Here is a 21084-nt window from a genome sequence, read left to right as displayed (position 1 = left end):
CTATAATGACATCATGACTGTTAATCCCTGTTTCTACATTGATGTTGGTAGCTACCAGGTCTAAGATATTTCCATCATTTGTTGGCTGCTGAACTAGCTGCTCAAGATAGGTTTCAGAAAACGTGTTCAATAGTACTTCGCACGAATGTCTGTGTGTACTCCCCACAATGAATCCAAAGACAGCCCCATCTATACTATAGGTTAAGGGTGCCTCCAACTAGTATTGCATGATCTGGGTATTTATGCACAACTGACCATAGACTTTCTTTAAATGCCTCTAGAACTGTCACAGCAGAATCAGGTGGCTGGTAAAAACAGCCAACAATTAACATGGTTTCACCTATACATGATATATGCAAAATAATAACTTTTTGTCAATAGGAATGAACACTCCCAGTCCTATGGTGTCTAATCTGTCATTCCAATACACATTCCATGACTCACTAAATATCTCAGAGGATATTGGGAGGATTACTGAACAAGCTAGAGCTTGACCACAAGGTATTTGCCACACACAAGTGCCTGAAACATAATGTTCTAATAGTTAAGATACACATTTGTAAGAAAATAACACAACTGGGAAATCTCTTCCACAACAAAAGAACCTGTTAATAGGGGATACAGCTACCCCTAACAGCCATACAGACTGCACAGCAATGTAGTATGCTCTTTATGAGTTGATTAAAGCACTCTCTTGGCATTTGATCCCTTCCTCAGCCAGAGCAGTGTGGAGGTCTGGAACAGTCCTAATGGAGGCTGACAGGATGCAATTCACTATACTGCATCCCAGGCATGTGTATAGAAATAAGATCAGGGGATCTCAATGGCCAGTTCATGTGACGGATATCTTCACTCTAATGTTTTTGACAGCAAGAATGTGTGAAGTTGGATTGCAACCTTCTCACTTTTTTTACACACGTAGACTTACTCAGTATGCACAGCCAATCTTCTTCTCTGGATAGCCGGCTATGTCAGTCTCCAAAAACTTCTTCTCCAAAGAATGATGCAAGTTAAAGGAATATATATGACACTTTCTCTCTATCTCTCTCTCTCTCTCTCTCTCTCTCTCTCTCTCTGCTCGTGAAGTGAGTAGGTACTCTAAGAATACTTTTTGTTCACTGTGGGTGTATTTCAACTTCCATAAAGAACAAAATTATCATTTCTCACATAAACATTAGACTTCTCGTAAGCCGCCCGTGTCATTTAACATTAGACCCAAATTAAGATACATTTACCACATAGTTGATTCAACAACCACGGAAATCGTGAATAAGTCTTGCCTCTAGCACATCTGTGTTAAAAGTTACTAAAAATCTTTTTTCAACTCAACTGTTTTTTTCGTCACTGCAATAGTCAAAGTTATAAAACAGCACAGAATAACACAGAAGTTCCTTGGGGCTGCCGTGTTCTTCCATTACAACTTCCTCGGCGCAACCGACAAGTACTTGTTGGTGCCGTTCGACCGCCGTATCTACAGTCTTCTCACTACACACTTTGGACATGCACACACAGACAGGCGACGTGCAGTAGATAGGTTATCTCACACTTATATTTAAAATATCATGTCTTTGAGATAATAGAAGGCCAAGTGGTTCTAACATTTATGCAGAAATTCTCGAAACACTACATCACCTTCAAGAAATTCATCCACAAGAGCAACTCCATGTGGACATCTGGCAAACAGTCTTGCTATCCTAAGCGTCTGATACACAGTCTGTCGGGAGACAGCATCTCCTGAGGCAGCTGCAAATTCTGCAGTCAACTGACTTGCAGATGTATTCCCATTTCATTGGGCAGTTACGGCCAGATCTCAGGCCTGCTGTGGAGTCATTATTCATGGTCGGCCTTCTACTGGCCTATGGAGAATATCTCCCGTGTCTCAAGGCCATTGCTAATGCCTGAAAATGACCTTCTGTGGCTCATCCAAGGATTCTGAGATTTCAGTCTGCATTTGACCTGCTTCCTGGCAGCGGAATATTTTACCCTGCACAACAGAATCCAAATGGCATCTTTATGTCATTCCGCTATCAACTTTAGCAAGGGGCTACACTCTGCTCACTATAAATGGCCAAACCAGACTGAGATGTCAGTGGTCCACGCATTTTTTGTGGTTGCCTTTCAGTAATGCCACTATTGACAGTGTGGAGTACTTCTTTCCTACACAGAGTCAACAAATAGGGTTCATAGATAAGTATTTATGGTGATGTTTGGTGACTGCTCACCTTTTCTTTTCTCATTTTCATGATTATGCTTAACTTTTGAACACTAGTGTATTTTTTACATTTACTTAGACATGCATTGTATACTCTACTATCAGGCATTCACATTGCCAGATTCATATACCAGTGAGATCACAGAAATCATAATGTCACTGAAGAATAGTAACTCTTGTGGCTGTGGCTATGGCTCCAATGGTATTTCAACTAAACTACTAAAATCTTGTGCAGACTTGGTAGTTACCCCCCCCCCCCCTCCCCCCTTTGCCACTCCAGTCACAAAAGACTAATTTATGATGCTGTAGTAACATCTGTTTATAAAAAAAGGAAATACACAAGTGACGTTTGCTTATAAGTCCACCTTTCCATGTTCTCAAAAACTTTTGAAAAGTTGGCTTACGACTAGCTCAGTATGCACATCAAGACCTCTTGTGCTCTATCTATTACAGACTTTTTGAGTAATACATGCAACATGGAATTAAAACAAGTGTTATACAGAGAATTACAAAGCCTCAAACCCTAGAACACTTCGCCTGCAACTCCAGAAAAATTCTGACATTGTATGAAGAGATAGTGAGCTAAAGTTCACCCTATGAATAACAATTTGTATGTAGCAGGTTAAGAGAAAGTGAACTAGCATTAAATGTGAACTAGCAATAGACAAAATGTTGCATTATACCACTTATTTACAGTCAGATATAATACACAAAAGGGTATTTTTTAGACTCCAATGTTGTAAATTATTACGTATGGAGTAACATTTTGTATTATAAAATATAAATATAAACCATTATGTATTTTATATTATTACGCATGTGTTCTGTGTACAATTTGCATAGCTATACGGAAAATAACTTGCAGGACCAATAAAAATCACAATCATGATCACAGAACACTGAATCATCTTTCTGAGAATAACTTTTTAATAACATCTCAGTTTGGCCTCCAGAGAGGCTTTATGGAACACAACATGTCACTGAATGAATAAATGAATGTAATTATAGCCTTGTGTCATACAGCATATTTTAATTCTGAAAATATAATTAACTAAGTATTGCACATTTTCACCACAGTCATGAAAAAGACTTTAAGGAATACCTGTTAATTAGAAAATATTACAAATGAAATTTTAACAAAATTAAGACAGATGAAAGTTGTGACTCACTTCCTGGAAAGGGGAGAGGGGGAGGTGTTAGCAGATTATTTTGTACTCTGTAACAGTTTTTATATGAGCTGCTACATTTTTTGATATGTATGCAAACTGCCAAAAGAACTGTGTGAACTTGATCCTGAAAATGGGATTATTCTCCACTGTAACAAAACAGGGGAAATGTGTATAAAAACACCTCAAGAGAACATCTCTGTAGTTCAGGAATGTCTAAGTTCGGAAAATAAATGTATGAAAAACAGGCAAAAGTGTTCATCTTGCAAAAACAACAGCATATACGGTGAAAATGTGTGTAGGACATGCTATATTTTCAAAAACGTAGCAGACAGGAGCAGTAGTGTAGTTAGAAATGGTGATTAAAGAATATTATGAAATTCACTGACAACTTCTATGTTGTATTGAAACATAGCTACTGTTGTTTGATAATAAGAACTGCATGTAGTGTAATTTGAGGAGCCTAACAATAAAATGGAGCCCATAGTACAAAAGCCAGTCTAAAACTGATCAATTTTGATGTGTTGGAAGATATTCAGCTGTTCAAGGAATATTTTATGTTTGTTTCCTCCACAGGTCTCGATGACTGCAATCTTCAGTGTCTTAGGTCCATACATGACAATGAAATTTGTTCAAGCTGAAATACTAACGAATGACAAAGTGAGTAGTTTATCAGAAGACCATTCTTGTTTCCTCATTGCATCCGTAATCTGTTTTAATGTTTACCTGTCAGCTGTGGTAGTGAATATGCTGTAAATAAAGAGATATTCTACATTATGTAAGGTGGGCACTGGATGCAAAAACATTCAATAACAGACAGGTCACTGAAACAGGATGTATCAGGATATTATAAGGCTGCATAAGTGTAGTGGCAAGTGAAGTGTGAGATGAGAACAGAACGAGTACAGTCTTTGTTTGACTAGGTACCACAGTGTTACAACAGAGAGAGAGAGAGAGAGAGAGAGAGAGAGAGAGAGAGAGAGAGAGAGAGTGTGTGTGTGTGTGTGTGTGTGGTATCAGATCATCTAATGTTTTTTGAGGTACAAGAGTCCACTTTGTCCAGAATTGGTCTCTTCATTTTACATAATGCCCCAGTATCAATCAGTTATCTTGCCTTTTTTGCGTTATTTTCAATTAAATCATTGTAGTTTCACCTTTAAAGTGTCATTCGTATAAATAATAATTATGCATGTGATCCTGTCACATACAACACCAGATAATAATATTTGTATCCATTTTTTAAATTGCAATATAAAATTACAATGTTTCAAATAATTATTTCATGTTACAAAATTCATTTCTATAAATTCAAATTATTGTAATGAGTTTGCAAAAATCTCAAAACAAACATTATTCTTTTATATCAACTTACACATATCTCTGTAAATAGCTGAGTCCCAGTATTGCCCAGACATGTATTTATTCCAATTCTATTAGTCTATCTCTTCCTCCTCCCCTCTGTCCATCTCCTCTGCCCACCTCTCTGCCATTGTCCATCTCTGTCTCCCCCCCCCCCCCCCCCCCCCCACACACACACACACTCACTTTCTCTCCATCTCCTGCTAACCTCTATGTGTCCATCTGTTCTGCCCCACTATCTCTGTCCATCTGGTCCTTCCCCCTCTGTCCATCTCCTCTTCCCCTTTCACAATCCTTCTCCTCCTGCAGCATCTCTCTCCTCCTCACCCTCCCCCCCACCCCATTTCTCCTTGTCCCCTTCTCTCTGTCCATTTCTTCCTCCCTTTCTCAGTGCGTCTCCTCTTTCCTTCCTCTGCCCATCTTCTCCTCTTCTCTTTCCGTTTCTCCCTGCCCCTCTCTCTGTCCATCTCCTCCCATACTTGTGTCCATATCCCCCTTGACCCCTCTCTGTCCCTCAGTCTCTTCCTCCCCCCTTCTCTCTCTCTCCATATTATCACCCTCACCCCAATAGGAAGTTGCTGCTTCTTAACCGCATAGTACACTCATGTTCAGAAAAAATAGAACATATTGAATGGCTAGAGATAGGACGTTCATATTCACAGGATATGTACATTAGTATGTTCTGCAGAAATGATTAGCATTTCAGTCACCTCGGTTCAGCACGAGTCCTGTTTCCTAGTAGGCACAGAGTCTGCCATGAGCCCTGATAAATTGTTCCATGTGTGATAGCATCAATGCATACAAGGCACAAATGGCATCCTATGATACTGCCATCCATGCTGCATTCACCTAGTTCCTAAGTTCATATGTGGTGGTTGGCACTGGGTCACAGCACTGCACCCATTGTTTCACCCTATCCTGCACAGTTTCAATTGACAGTAAGCCTGGTGATCTGGTGGGCCAGGGCAAAAGGCTGACATACTGTGACACCAAGAAGGCATGTGTTCATGCAACATGTAGTTGTGCGTTGTCTTGCTGAAAAATGTCATTTGGAGTGATGTGCAGAAAGGGTATGGCTACGGGTAGCAGGATGTCATTCACTTAGGTCACACTTGTCACATTGCCACGGACACACACCAATTGTGATTTGTTGTTGTACCCAATAGCACCCACACCATAAGACCTTGAGTTGCCCTGTGTGTCTTGTGTGAATGCAGCTACTGTGATGCTGCTCCTCCTGCCTGTTGTGAACCAAAATGCAGCCATCATTTTCAAGGAAACAGAACCTGGTTAGTTTCTGATTCCATTCCTGTCCACAGTGATGTCATTCCATACACCATTGTGTCTAGCATGTTTCTGCACATTCATCAAAGGTAGGCAGAGAAGTGGACAATCTGCATGTAACCCATGCCATAATAAATGGTGATGGACAGTCAACCCTGATAGTGTACAATGTGTTAGACAGTTCCACTGTTGCACCAGAGCTGAGGAGGGTGCAGATCCATCCTGCACTGTCATTTGGATGAGGTGTCAATCTTCTCAGGGTGGTGGTCTGAGTGGTGCGACCTGACCCATGTCGTCATATTCTATTGCCTTCTGTGAACCATACTGAATACACCAATTGCACTGCCGAAACACTTTGTCCCAAAGAGCACCAGTTTCCCGCATGGATGCATCACATTCTCTCATGACAATAATGTGGCCTCTTTCAAATTCAATGACTTGATGGTACAGTTTGCACATACATATGTGAGACATCCTGTACATCTGCTCAAGTCACACTGATCCAATACCCTCAATTTATAGCAACAATGGGAGCTGCAAGCACATTTTACTGGTAGATGCCACTGCACCGCAGTATCAATGTTATATCTTCAGTTTATAGCAACAATGGGAGCTGCAAGCACATTTTACTGGTAGCTGGCATTGCACTACAGTATCAATGTTGACATGGAACCCATGGGCTGACATTGTTCAAATGCTAAAAATTTCTGCAGAACATGCTAGTGTACATATCCTGTGAATATGAACATCCTATCATTAGTCATTCAAGGTGTTCTGTTTCTCTGAACATGAGTGTATTTCTTTTCTGATACTAAATAATATGTGTACCAAGTTTCATTGAAATCAGTCCAGTGGTTTAGGAGCAGATGTGGAACATACTCACATACACACATTTTTATAATATGTATGGATTTACTATATCTGAATATTAATTATACAGGATGTTGCACAAAAAATTGGCCTGGAGTACAGACTGCTCGCCAGTTACACACAAATTGTTGCACAACATGAGGAGGTACAACAACAAATAGATAAACATGTACTAATTACATGTACTATTACAAATAAGTTAATGCAAGCAACAGCTTGAAAACAATAGATGACAATTGGGGGGTGACAATGAGCCTTCTAGTACTGCAGTTTCTCTGAACCTGTCTGAACCAAAAACCCAATGTCATCTGCTGGGGGCTAGACAGGTGGCAGGTATGCCATTGTGTTGGCTTCCATTATCCAGAAAGCACAAAAATTGTAAGACTTCGATGAGGATGTGATAGCTGTTACAAGCATGATGAGTGATAAACTGTAGCACTTTCAGACAAGTTTTACTTCAACCTGTCTGACGATGGTGTCTGAATATTTTTTAGAAACTATCACAATCATTATACTAGAAATATTTATTCCAGCATACAGAACAGATGCTCTTCCTGTCAACATCAAATCTAGTATTAATGATCTAATTAAATAAAAATACATCTAAAACAGAATCTTTTTCTATTTCTTACAGGTGTGATAAATAACAATGTGTGGGAATTATTGTGTATCACATTCTAAACAGATACCAAAATTCTGCATTTTCTGAGTGTGTGTATAAGTACCTATATGGCTCTATGCATGTACGATAAATGTCACTGTCATTCCTGTTTAACTTTAAAATGGAACAATTTTCTGTATGGAATAAATTGTTAAAATTTAATGTACACATTTACTGTAATTACTTGATACATTTTACATCACTGTGATTTAGTTAACTTATGGCTATGTGGAACATGAAGTACTGTAGTAACTACATTAACTGATATTTTAGAAAACTTACAGTTAATAATATTTAGTCTGACCTCTCAATTTTTTGACGTCCTTCAGGCATTCTTCTTGCCACTGCTAAAGCAAGCGCCATTGCGACATCAGCTACAGCAGCATCTAAGACCTTTGGGGTAATTCCTATTTTAATTCCACGAGACTTCACTTCCTTCACATCTATGTGGTCATACCCAGCAGACATTGTTGCCACAACTTTCAGATTAGGACCTGAGGCACAAAAAAATTGTGACAACTTTTCAGTGAGTTACAAAAACTAGAGGAAAAAAAAGCAGAATAAACAGAGGGTTAAGACTCAGTGCTAGAAATACAGTGCATTTCAGTGATTTTACACACAGGGTATTTACAATGATGTGTGGTGTATATGTTCACTGAACTTATCCTGAAATGCTATTTATTAACTGCAAAAGATTAGAAACTGAGTGGCATTAGTATTGATGATGCTAGCAGCCTATTGTTACAGAGTACAAACTGACACAATTTTCTTTCTAACTGTTTAGAAATCCCAGATTATCTACAAGAATAGTCATAACAATGGCCCATTCTTATAGTTCCAGATCATCTTCATTTCTGTTTCTCTGTCAAAAAGTACTGTTATTGGCTCTTTCATTCAACTAAAGAAACTCCTTATTTTTCTTTAAATCATTAGCAAAATGAGTAAATAAACAAATGGATTAGGTGACTTCTGTAGAGCTAAAGGATATTTACAGCACTTGTTCCGACACTCTCTCGTGAGACAAATATATCGGAGTCAAAAATTAAAGCAACAAATGGAAATTTTGCAAGTTTGCATTTATCTTGCAACAAAACAGTATAAACAGGTGATAGTTAAGTAGAAGAAAGTAAAGAATACAGAATGTAAGAAATGGTATGTGCATAATGGTAGAGAAAAAGTCCTTCATTTTTTCTGACTTAACAGATTTGCATACACATTCCAACAACTGGTTAATGTGCTCAGTATGGGGTGTGACCACCTCTGGCAGCAATATGGAATGTTGTGAACAATGTCATCACTCTCATGTTGAGACAATAATGCCCATTCTCCCTGTAAAGCTGCTCGCAACTCTTGGAGAGAGGTTGGTGGACGCTGACGTGATGCAACCTGTCTTTCTAGTGCATCTCAGACATGCTCTATGGGATTCAAATTGAGAGAGTGGGCAGGTCATCTCATGTGTGCAATATCTTCCATTTCCAAGAAAACACCAACCACCTGTGCTCTATGAGACTGAGTATTATCATCCATCAGCATGATGTTTAGGCCCACAGCACCTTGCAACAACTTAACATGAGGTCCCTAAGATCTTGTCATGATACCTAACAGCAGTTAAACCTTGCTGATTCACCAATACAATTTCATGATGGGGCATTTGAATGGTCAATGTAATCCATGCCTACACCATTAGGGATCCTTCTCGATATGGTCTCTTTCCACAAAATTTTGGTCCCAAAATCGTGTCCTACATTCGCTCTAGATGTGAATATGTTGAGAATCACTCTCCAGATCAAATCATCTGTGAAAAGGTCTCTTTCCACAAAATTTTGATTCCAAAATCATGTTCTACATTCCCTCCAGATGTGAATATGTTGAGAATCACTCTCCAGATCAAATCATCTGTGAAAACAATATTGGCATACTGTTCAACCGTCCAGGTAGCATGTTGACAACTTCACTCTAGATTTTCCCTTCTTTGAAGACGCATCAGAGGTACATGTACAGCAGGTCTCCGAGAATAAAAGTCACTCTACCGAAGCCTTCCTTGCAATGTTTGCCTCAATATGACCCGTCCAGTGGATGATGCTGCCATGTGTCTTCAGGTGGTACAATCATGCCATTACAGCCAAACAATGGTCCTTTCTTTCTGATGTCACACATGTTGGCCCTGCCCTGGTCTTCAGGATACAGTTTTGGTCTCTAAAAACTGTCGCCATATCTGAGAAACAACAGAACAATTCACATTAAGCCATCAGGCCATATCAGTTTGCGATTGTCTTGCATCCATTCTTCCTATGGCTGTCCACTGCAGAGTCTGGTAGGTGTCTTCGCTGTGCCACACTGTACTGTCTGTGACTGTGCATGCAATGACTGCATGTGGGACTACCTGCAAACACTACCCCATTTGATAGGTGCCTTGACATCATCACTGGCATGGTTACTCATTGACCAGAATGCCATCTTCCAAGCAGAACACAATCATATGGACATCTGTTGATAATTTATGCAATGATATTATTAATTAGACACAGGATGGGGAAATAGCAGTTTGTTGCTCTGATTTTGCACACCAGTGTATTGCGAGCACTGCCTGCTGCACGGCGGAATGTTGTCTAGGCATGCTGCAGACTTGTGACACAGTAGGTGAAGTATGTCAGTGGAGCAGAGACAAATGGGGAACCATTCTAGTGGTAATATGGTCTGCAAAAACAAATGGCAGAATGTTATGGCTTATCACCTGGGAACAAGCATCTCATAAATGGTGAAGCTGATCAACTACTTTCTTGCTACTGTTGTGAGCATCTATCAAAAAAGGTTGAAGAATGCTGAAACCACAAATAGGCAACAAGGTGTTGGGCATCCATAATCCATATCTCACCACAGTATGTGTGAATTGGAGGCTTGCCTGCTGTGTGAAGCAGGACAGGCAGCAATCTGTGGCAGATCTGACAACAGAGTACTATGCTAATATAGATACAAGTGTTTGACACACACTATTCAGCACATATTGTTAAATATGGGGTCCTAAGCAGACAACCTCTAAGTGTTTCTGTGTTGATCCAAAAACATCATCAATTATGTTTCTGTGGACATAGGATCATCAAACTTGGAGTGTGAATCAATGGAAACATGTCAACTGGAGGGGCAAATTGTGTTTCTTGTTACACCAGGTTGATGATCTGTCCATATACTCCATCATACAGGAGAATGGTTGCTCAAAATGTGCACCATACCATCAATGCAGGCCAGTGAGGACAGTATTATGCTGTGGGAAACATTTACCTAGATATCCACAGGACGTGTGATAGTATTATAAGGCACCATGACAGCAATGGACTATGTGAACATTATTGCACACCACCTGCATCGCTCCATGCCTGACATATTCCATGATAGTGATGACATCATCCAGCAGCATAACTATACATGTCAGAATGCCAGAAATGTGGTACAGTGATTTGAGAACATGTTAGCAAAATCAAATTGATGTCTTGGCCACCAATTTTGCCTGATCTGAACCCAATGGAATGCATTTGGGAAGCTGTTGAGCAGCAGCTCCCACAAACCACCAGCCATTAAGTTGCTGAAATTGTGTGACCCATGCATAGACATCTGATACCACATATCCCCTTAAACCCATTGTAACACTCCTGCTTACATATATGAAGTAAATTATATCATTTCACACATTGCAGTGTACTCCAAATATAAAAGTTATCTGTAAGTGAGGTTCAGATCACTGTAACTAATTAAATGTCATACAAACATTGAGATGCACATGTACACCAACTCCTGGTGGCCTGCCTTGCTTGTTGACTCCCCCACTGATTGCTGCCTGACCACCAAGGCACTTGAAGCTTTGTACTTTGCCAATTCCACGGATATATGTTGCTAGAATCCAGTTGCCTTAGCTTGTTCTGGGACACAAACTGAAGACTTCAAGTCCTGCACCACTGGGGCCTGATGCAACCTGCTGTAACAGTCCAACTTCTCGTATGGAGTTCAGAGCAGTTGATGGCCCTGCCATCTTCTCTGTGCCAACAACAGATGCCTGTCTAGCCCAGAGCCTGAAGTAGCCTGGTTACTCGAGACATTCGATGACACAGCAGCAGCAGCAGCAGCAGCGGCACTCAGTGTGTGCTACTACTGGCAAGGCCAGTACACAGAGGTCAACACACTGGGAAACAACAAAGCAGCATATCTGCTGTACTCGCCAGGAATCACTGCTAATAGCACAAAAACTGAATGAATGTAAATAATAAACAATAAAGGGTGTATGTATCCACAAGCTGCTTTCTTCTACTGCATCCTCATCCATTTCCAGTAGAGAATCACTCACTCAAACCATGCCACTCTGACACTTATTACGGTATTTTTAACCATTAATATTACAATATGTAAGTTATCATTAAAAATAAGTTAATTTAAGTGCCTCCAATAATAGAGCCCCTGATGCTATAACTTGTAACATTTTCATTTACTACCAGTTGATAATATGAAAAAAAAATTAATGTTGCTCTTTTTCACATACTCCTTTTCAAAATTTGCAAGTCTTAAGTTGAACATGATAGCAGTGAATGGTACAAATATCTCATCATAATCTTTAACTTTCATCATCAAGGAAAGCAACATTGGACTGGGAATAGTACTATGTGAAATTTATTTGGGATAACATATTTACAAATGTATTTGTTCAGATACAGCAATACACCCCCCCCCCCCCCAAAAAAAAAAAAAAAAAAAAAAAAAACTTAGGAATACGCCTCTTAAAACTCAGTACTGTTCTGGTATCGAATGTATTAATCAGCTACTTTGATAAAGTTATGGTTTTCTAAAACCATGCCCTGAAATGAGGTCCATTCTGTCTCACATTTTTCCCACCACATTTAGAGTGCTTTTCATCCCCACTCCCAAACCCCAATCTCCCGCAATATCCTGTTCTGACCCTATGCTCCTTCTGCTCCCATTTCCCTATCCTATGGCCCCTATCCCTGTGACCATTCCCTACAGTAAGACTTGCCCTAGGCATCCTCATACCACCATCTAAACCAGCCCTGTAACTGGCAAAATATATGCTATCAAAGGGATAGCCACATGTGAAATGACACATCATGTACCAGATGTTACGTAGACACCGTTCACCCTTCTACATTGGTATGACTACTACCAAGTTTTCAGTTAGGATGAATGGGAATAGACAGGAGGTACATACTCACAACACACAATATACCATTGCAGAACATGCTCTACAACATAAAGTCATGAACTTAGTGTCTATTTCTTGACACTGCCATCTGGATTCTCCCCCTAACAGCAGTTTCTCAGAACCATGCAGATGGGAAATGGTCTTACAACATTTCCTCAGTTCTTGTCACTTGCCTGGCCTTAATTTATGTTAATTTCTTCAGTGTCATCATTTCTCCTTGGTAACTATTCCTTTCTTCACCCCCTTTTAGTTTTCTATGTCTCTTACTTTTTGACCTGTCTCACCTCTGCCACATATAATTCACTTAGCTTTCTGTTCTTACTAACTCTTGCACAATGTTTTGTCATTAATCTCTGTCTTGCTTATTACCCTATCTTTCACCTTTATAGCTTCAGGTTTTCAAATCTCATCTTGATGGAGTCCCCCCTCCTGATCCCATCTGGTAAGTCTCCTCTGACCCGGGATTCTTGGTGACTTTTCCATAACTTTCCCCATTTTCTAAAGCTCACCAGTCCTTTTCCTTCATCCCTCTTCTTTCCCCTTCAATCCTTCTGCCAGAAGAAAAAGCTACTGGCTCTGAAAAGTTGCACCTTTCCTTTACTTTTAAAAGTGTTTCCTCCTGCCACCACTTGTCGAGTATATTTTTTATCCATCGAATTGTATTATACAACAATTACAGTTCTATATATTATTATTAACATGATTAAGAAAATAGACTTATAACAACATTTACAACTATATGAGACTCCAGATGCAGAGTTTAGCTTTACAAAATATATTGACATTCTTGACAAAAACATAATATCAGCATAAATACATTCCCAGTATGAAAATTAAAAAAAAATATTTTTCTAAAATAATTCAGTGAGAATAATTCTAGATAACATTTTAATTACACAATTACTTTTAGAACGAAATTTTCACAGAATATGGATCAAATGCTGCACAGTTTATTATGTTTAATATAAATTTCTAAGCTGGTCTCAGCTTATCATGTTATGCTATCAAACATATGAAAGTGCAGTTTTATATAAAATAAAGATATCATGCCACCCAAAGGATGTTTTTTAACTATAAAGACATCTGTGTGCTATTAAAATTAAAAATGGAAAAGTTAACAGTAATTACAAAACATTTGGCCTATTTGCTATCTATGGACTGAGTTGTATCTCATTTCTGGTATTGGTCACTTCCTCATTTTATACAAAATATGCTGTTCCAATTCATACTGATGATCAGTCAATTGAAGTTTTTTTCCGTATGAAAGAACAGTTTTGCCATTTAAAAAAATTGAGTTGTTTTCCTTCGAAGTCTGATTATTACTTTTTGTAACATCACATATATATTTATGAAATGAAATACTTGTATACCATTGATGTATAACAGTTGTGTATATCATTTTGTCAATCGGCAAATCTTGGTCTGTTATATTAGATTACCAAGGACTTGTTGAACACATGCAATGCAGAAACTCTGCTGTATTGCACTCAAATGATGGACAAACATTATTAAGCAAGTGGTCATAATGTTTTGGACCACTGGTGTATATAATGGAATCATCTCATCAGTAAAATGAATCATAACCCCTCTAATATGCCTTTAAGTAGCAAAATTAAGCTACAAATTCAAGAAGTTACATGTTTTGTTCTGCATTACAGCAGATTATTAATGTATAATAATTTCAAATACACAATTAAACTGAAGACTGTTTATTTGAATGGTAATATTAACAATGTTCTAGGTGTATTTTCTATGAACACATGCTATCAGAGACCAATAATTCATGTTAATCTGTTAGTTACATTTTTTAAAGTTTTGCTGTCTTAAGAAACATGAAATATTAAAAATAAGTTAAATATTTGCCCTTCCAGTATCCAACTGTTTACATTATATAATACTCTCAGTAACTACATAAATAATTAACTTTTGCCTCCAACCACCCAAGCCCATATGATAAAGTAAGTATACAGTATCTGAATTGCGTAAAGAGGAAAATAGCTTTTATGTACGTAACACCACATTTATTTTCAACCATTTAAAACCAAATAAGGATGTCAAATGTGCAGAATAATGTCATATGAACTATCATTCATGTAAGTATTTGCTTCATGTAGAAGCAGGCTAATGCAGCTATTTTTATTCATTCATATATTATCATATTTATCCATTTAACATCAGCAGAAACTTAAAATGGACATAAAGATTAACTTTGGTAATTACCTGCTTTATCAAGGAGTTCCTTGTCAATTTTTACTTTGGAAAACCAAAACAAAGCATCTACGCCTTCTATTTTACTCAGTAGTTGTTCTCTACTAGGGTTTCGCACGCCAGGGCAGAAAATGGTATCACATCTGAAATGGAAAAAAAAATAATAGCAGTAGCTGTAATAACAGAAAACAAACACAGAAAATGTCGAGACACTATGTGTGACTGAACTACAAGAAGAGTAAAAGGGAAGAGAAGGAATCTGGAATACAAATGGAGCAAATGGGATGGAAATTGATATATATAAAAACAAAGATGATGTGACTTACCAAACGAAAGTGCTGGCAGGTCGATAGACACACAAACAAACACAAACATACACACAAAATTCAAGTTTTCGCAACCCACGGTTGCTTCCCTCTTTCCTGACGAAGCAACTGTGGGTTGCGAAAGCTTGAATTTTGTGTGTATGTTTGTGTTTGTTTGTGTGTCTATCGACCTGCCAGCGCTTTCGGGGAAAGCGCTGGTAGATAGACACAATAAAAAAAAAACACACAAACACACACACAAAATTTCAAGCTTTCGCAACCAATGGTTGCTTCATCAGGAAAGTGGGAAGGAGAGGGAAAGACGAAAGGATGTGGGTTTTAAGGGAGAGGGTAAGGAGTCATTCCAATCCCGGGAGCGGAAAGACTTACCTTAGGGGGAAAAAAGGATGGGTATACACTCGCACACACACACACACATATCCATCCACACATATACAGACACACATATGTGTGGATGATATGTGTGTGTGTGCGCGAGTGTATACCCATCCTTTTTTCCCCCTAAGGTAAGTCTTTCCGCTCCCGGGATTGGAATGACTCCTTACCCTCTCCCTTAAAACCCACATCCTTTCGTCTTTCCCTCTCCTTCCCTCTTTCCTGACGAAGCAACCATTGGTTGCGAAAGCTTGAAATTTTGTGTGTGTGTTTGTGTGTTTTTTTTATTGTGCCTATCTACCAGCACTTTCCTGTTTGGTAAGTCATGGAATCTTTGTTTTTAATATATTTTTCCCATGTGGAATGTTTCTTTCTATTTTATATATATATAAAATGTCATATATGAAAAAAAACTAGAAGGTAAAGAAACTACTGGCAGCTGAAATAATTATGGTAAAACTATGCAAAATGAGGAGAGAGAGATAACTGTAGCAATCAATGAAAATAAATATTGAAATTTTGTTTCAACACTTTTATACTCATGACAATACATATAATTTTCTGATCACACCTTTGTGCTTGTCCTGTTAGCTATTGTGTATGCATGGACCTATGTCCAGGGGAAAGAAGCTTCTTTCTGGCCAGTCTTCCTTTAATCCTGCTAAGTGGGTGGTGGTCTGAGCCGACTACGCTGTTTTCAAGGGTTTGTGTCTTTCCACTATTTCTTATAAATAAACTTGAAAACGAAAGCAACTCTTGGCAAAAGAGCTCTAGCAGTGCAAGCAGGAAATTGCCAATTGAAATTCTTGCATGTAGCTCCTGGAGGTGTTTGGCAGAAATGCCTGAATGTAAACTAATTTCGTGAGTGGCATGGAGAATATGAAATGGGCAGTCAGCCATGGGCATTCGCAAGGGTAGAACAGGAGTCGTGAGCCATGTGGGGTGAAGTTGAGGTTTTAAAAGAGTTACTTGCATGAAGTCAAGAGTGAGTGATCCTCAAGTGATCAATGAAGTTGTTATTCTGTTTCAGAAAACTGAAAGAGTTGGCAGCTATCTTGCAGGGGTCAGATGGGGCAAAGAGATTCATACTCAAGCAAGCACCCAAGTGTCTATAAAGTTAAAGTATTGTAACACAGTGAAAGAATTTCTCAGTGTCCTAGTCATGAATAAGGACTACTTTCTTCAATGGAGACAACAGAACTGTATATACATATAAACATAATTAGCATACTGTAGTAATTGAATGGCTATAGGAAATCTAGTTTGTTGTCTGTTGTATGAACATTAAACAGTCCCTGCGAGGAACCAATAGCCAATAGTGCCATTCCTTGGCTCTACTGCTTTATTATGCAGATGCCACAGGGTAGTCCTAACTAAAAATTTACTTATACAATAAATGAAACCACAAAGCTGTCATACTTTGTAAGATATCAGACTAGTTTACAACCCAATTCTTATTTTTAATGTACAACGAGATACAGAAGTTGCTTGTAGAGAATGTTGTGTAATAACTGTTAACTTCACTTATTCATAATTTGAATCTTCTACCAGTTGCCAAATGTAATTAGCCTTAAACAACACAGTGATTTGTGTCAAGTTGTTGTTATTCTATAAAATATTGCTTTTGTAGAACATTTTGGGAGATACCATGATAGCTTTAACTTAACTGAAAACTATGTATAGTCTGTTCATGAAAAATCTATCTGTAATAACTTGTTCAGTATTTGTTCAAGATTTAGTGAGAATGTTAGTATCAAAAATACATCTGGTGTGGTTGTTTGTGTAAAATATTTCATTATTTTTTGTACTGAGAATGTATTTCTACTGAAATTCTGTTTATGTAAAACATGCTACTACATTTTGTACAGCTAAATCTGTACTTGGACTTTTGAAGATTCACAACTTATAATTAAAAGTTTCATTTTGGATACATTTTGACAATGCTTTGTTTAGTATCTCTGCCAGTGGACATCCCAATGGAGGCAAATGAACTGGCATGAGTACAGCAGAATAGTTCAGGAACTTGCCATGGAGGGCATATGTGTCCCGTTTTGTGGGCTGACTGCTGACATCAGTGTTTACTCGTGAGCTGCAGTAAGCAGAGCAAGCCAGTGCTCCTGTGGAATTAGAGTGCAGCAGGTCTAGCCTAGTGGTCCTGCTAAGAGTTGTCATGTGCTACTTTTACGCACCCACGTGCTGAGTCATTGTCATGCACGCATCTCCATGGGTATAGGCACTTCACTTCCTGTGGTTCAATTCACACATTGAGTTACTCCCATTCACAGGGTTTTGTTTTCTGGTTGTGACCGAGTCACCTTCAGTCAGAAGCACCGTACCAACCCTGTTGAGTAGTGGTGTTGTCATGGTTTCTGCAGATACTTAACTTTGCAAATTAGTAATCATTGTAACTTATTTATGGCATGGCAGTGATGCCCACCAAGTAAGTGTGTAATAAGTATTGGTTTGGTTGCAGTTGGAGATATGTAAAAGCTAGTTTTGAACTCCTCAGTGGAGTAGTTGTGGTTTAAAAGTATTAAAAAACAAAGAATGTATACAGTTTCATTTTTACGTGGTATTACTGGATATAATAAATGGAGGGTCTATTGTAAATAGTGTTTGGTTTATTAAATAGCCAATACAAACCATGGGCCTCATTATTTGGCAACCAAAGGTACGTATTTCAAAATTTATTTTGTTTTATTTTACTATTCAATGTTCTTGTCTCTTGGTAATGTTCATTGGCAATTTGTTCAAATTACATCACCTACAGTTTTCAAAGTCAATTTACATTAATTATTATATTTCTTTCATAAATTACTGAATGGGGGCTTTTAGTCAGGATACTCCTAGTAAGTTTTGACACTAAAACCTTATCTGAAATTTTGCAGTACCTTTGGATGGAAATATGAAAATTAAAATCGTGATGGTATTGATGAAAGTTTCATGAAGATGTAAATGAATGTAAAAACTGGACAAGGATTTGGAACCAAAGAAAGTGGCACTACTTTCAGACCAAACTTGGAGGTCAGACCTTGAAAGAGACAGTTACGAACTTTTATTTTATTTGTGAGTGGTGAAAAAACACAGCATGTTTTTATGATTTCTATCTACTAGTAAACTTAAAAATCTAAAAAATGGATAGTGAACTGGGACTAAGAACAGTTGAAAAAGACAACAGTGGTTTAATTGAAAAGAAAATTGACATATTGTTGTGGAGATGAAAAAATGGATAGGCTATCTAGATAATAAAATCAAGGAAGTGCAAAATAAAGTATCAGAATTGAACAAAAAGTTACAAGATGATTTGTGTAGTACACCAGTTAATAAATCTAAAAACAAAGATGATGTGACTTACCAAACGAAAGCGCTGGCACGTCGATAGACACACAAACAAACACAAACATACACACAAAATTCTAGCTTTTGCAACCCCCAGTTGCTTCGTCAGGAAAGAGGGAAGGAGAGGGAAAGACGAAAGGATTTGGGTTTTAAGGGAGAGGATAAGGAGTCATTCCGATCCCGGGAGCGGAAAGACTTACCTTAGGGGGAAAAAAGGACGGGTATACACTCGCACACACACACATATCCATCCACACATATACAGACACAAGCAAACATATACAGAGGCAAAGAGTATGGGCAGGTGATACAGTTCACGCAGTTCCAGTAGAGCTCCAGTCTACTAACAGAGCAGATACCAGCAGCTGCAGGAGCAGGTCATTGCTAGCTGTACTGTTTGTATACATCATTTAGTTTGGTGGCATCCTAACTTACTTCTGACCAGCTTAGTGTTTACTAATTCACTCTTAAACTTTTTGCATAAATTTTAGTGCATGAGGCAACATTTGGGTAGCTTCCTGCCGCCAGAAGTGACACGTCATGTGAATCTGTTTAAATCTTTTGTTAGTACACAGTGTATAGTTCAGATGAGTGCTTTAGAGTTTCCATACTTATTTCCTGCAGTAACTTTTATGTAAAAAAGAAAGTTTCTAGTAAATACTAACCGTTGATACATCCATTTTCAATAGAGAAATTTATTTCTGTTTTCACTTATTATCCTCATTTATATTTTGTGCACATGCCAATCCCAGCAATGCCACTGTTACGTAATTTTCTCTTTTGCATTGGTCTGTTTGTAATTTATCATTACTCCTGACTGCTTTGTTTGTATTTTTTAAGATCTTATTCAGTTTTTTATACAGTACACATGGATAGGGACTGTTTCTGTTGGAGAATTGGCTGCTGTCCATGAACGTCTGGAAGCTGCATTGGTTATGGTCAACAGGCTTCTGGCTACTGCTCAAAGTTTCGGTGACATTGGGATGCCAGTGATGAGACTCTTCCACTTTTTATGCCATTGAAATCCCCCAATGATCTGGTTGTCACTGTGTCTTCTGATATGCAATGCCTGCCCCTTCATATTCAATCGAGAGTGAGTAGCAGTCAGAGGTGGGTTTGCACATCACTGGGTGAAAGGTGAAAGAGAGAATGTGGCACATGGTTGGCTCCTTACATTTTAGCAGCAGGTACAAGGTGCTACCAAGTGCCGATAATACTTTCGAACCAATGTGCGATGCCTCTCTTGTTGGGCCAGTGGCCGATTTCCTGTACAGTCCAGACAAGTGCGGATGGTGGATATGCTAGTCATTGAGAGTAACAATGTTAGGTGCTTAATGAAGGCCCTCAGGGAAATAGCAGCAGGGCAGGAAAGAAAGCCAATGTGCACTCGATGTGTCTGCCAGTGGGTCTTGTCCAAAATGTGAAGGAGGCCCTGCCAACAACTATCAAGTGGACTGTGTGCAACTGCAAATAATGGCACCTGTTGGCACAAATGATGCCTGCAGCTTGGGTTCTGAGGTCACCCTCAGTTCATTTCAGCAGATGGCTGATTTGGTCAAGGCAACTAGCATCACACACATGGTGCAGGCTAAGCTCAGTATTTGTGCCATCATACCCAGGGTCCATTGCATTCCTCTGGTTTGGAGCAGAGTGGAAGGTGTAAACTAGAGGCTCAGATGATTCTGCAATGGTATCAGATGCACGTTCCTCAGCCTCTGCTTTTGGACGGAGAATTGTACGTTAGGCACACACTACAAACAGGAAGTGGCTACTAGGATAGTAGAGTATATGTGGCATGCACACGGGCTTTATTTTGGTTAGAGGAGCATCCCCCCCCCCCCACCTCCTCCCACTCTGTGATCAAAGACAAATTACCTGCCAAAATCAAAGATACATCAGCCACAATGTCCTCAGATAATGCTCATCCTCACAGATAGGATATAGAAAAGATTAATATGATAGTATATTCTGAGGTTTTCCCGGCATACTGAAATCTTGAAAATTTCTCAGGTATTCAGCAGGGTAGCGTCGTCCGAAAGGCACGATATTTCGGCAAGCAGACTTCTTGCCATCTTCAGGTG

At 38.8% G+C, this 21084-nt stretch overlaps 1 protein-coding gene across 2 annotated transcripts in view; it reads right to left on the bottom strand.

Moving 5' to 3' along the window:
- The window catches only part of LOC126161955 (glyoxylate reductase/hydroxypyruvate reductase-like), a 79562-nt gene that overhangs the window by 23155 nt on the left and 35323 nt on the right, over positions 1-21084 (bottom strand). For both annotated transcript variants that reach the window (XM_049918134.1, XM_049918135.1), the window contains exons 2-3: positions 14976-15106; positions 7857-8046 (exon numbers count right to left, since the gene is read on the bottom strand). In XM_049918134.1, coding sequence (XP_049774091.1) covers positions 7857-8046; positions 14976-15106 — 321 coding nt within the window. The remainder of the gene's footprint in view (positions 1-7856; positions 8047-14975; positions 15107-21084) is intronic.

This window comes from Schistocerca cancellata, chromosome 2, assembly GCF_023864275.1.
Source record: "Schistocerca cancellata isolate TAMUIC-IGC-003103 chromosome 2, iqSchCanc2.1, whole genome shotgun sequence".
NCBI lineage: Eukaryota > Metazoa > Arthropoda > Insecta > Orthoptera > Acrididae > Schistocerca > Schistocerca cancellata.
The sequence above is the reverse complement of the archived record's forward strand: the minus strand, read 5'-3'. Positions and strand labels throughout refer to the sequence as shown.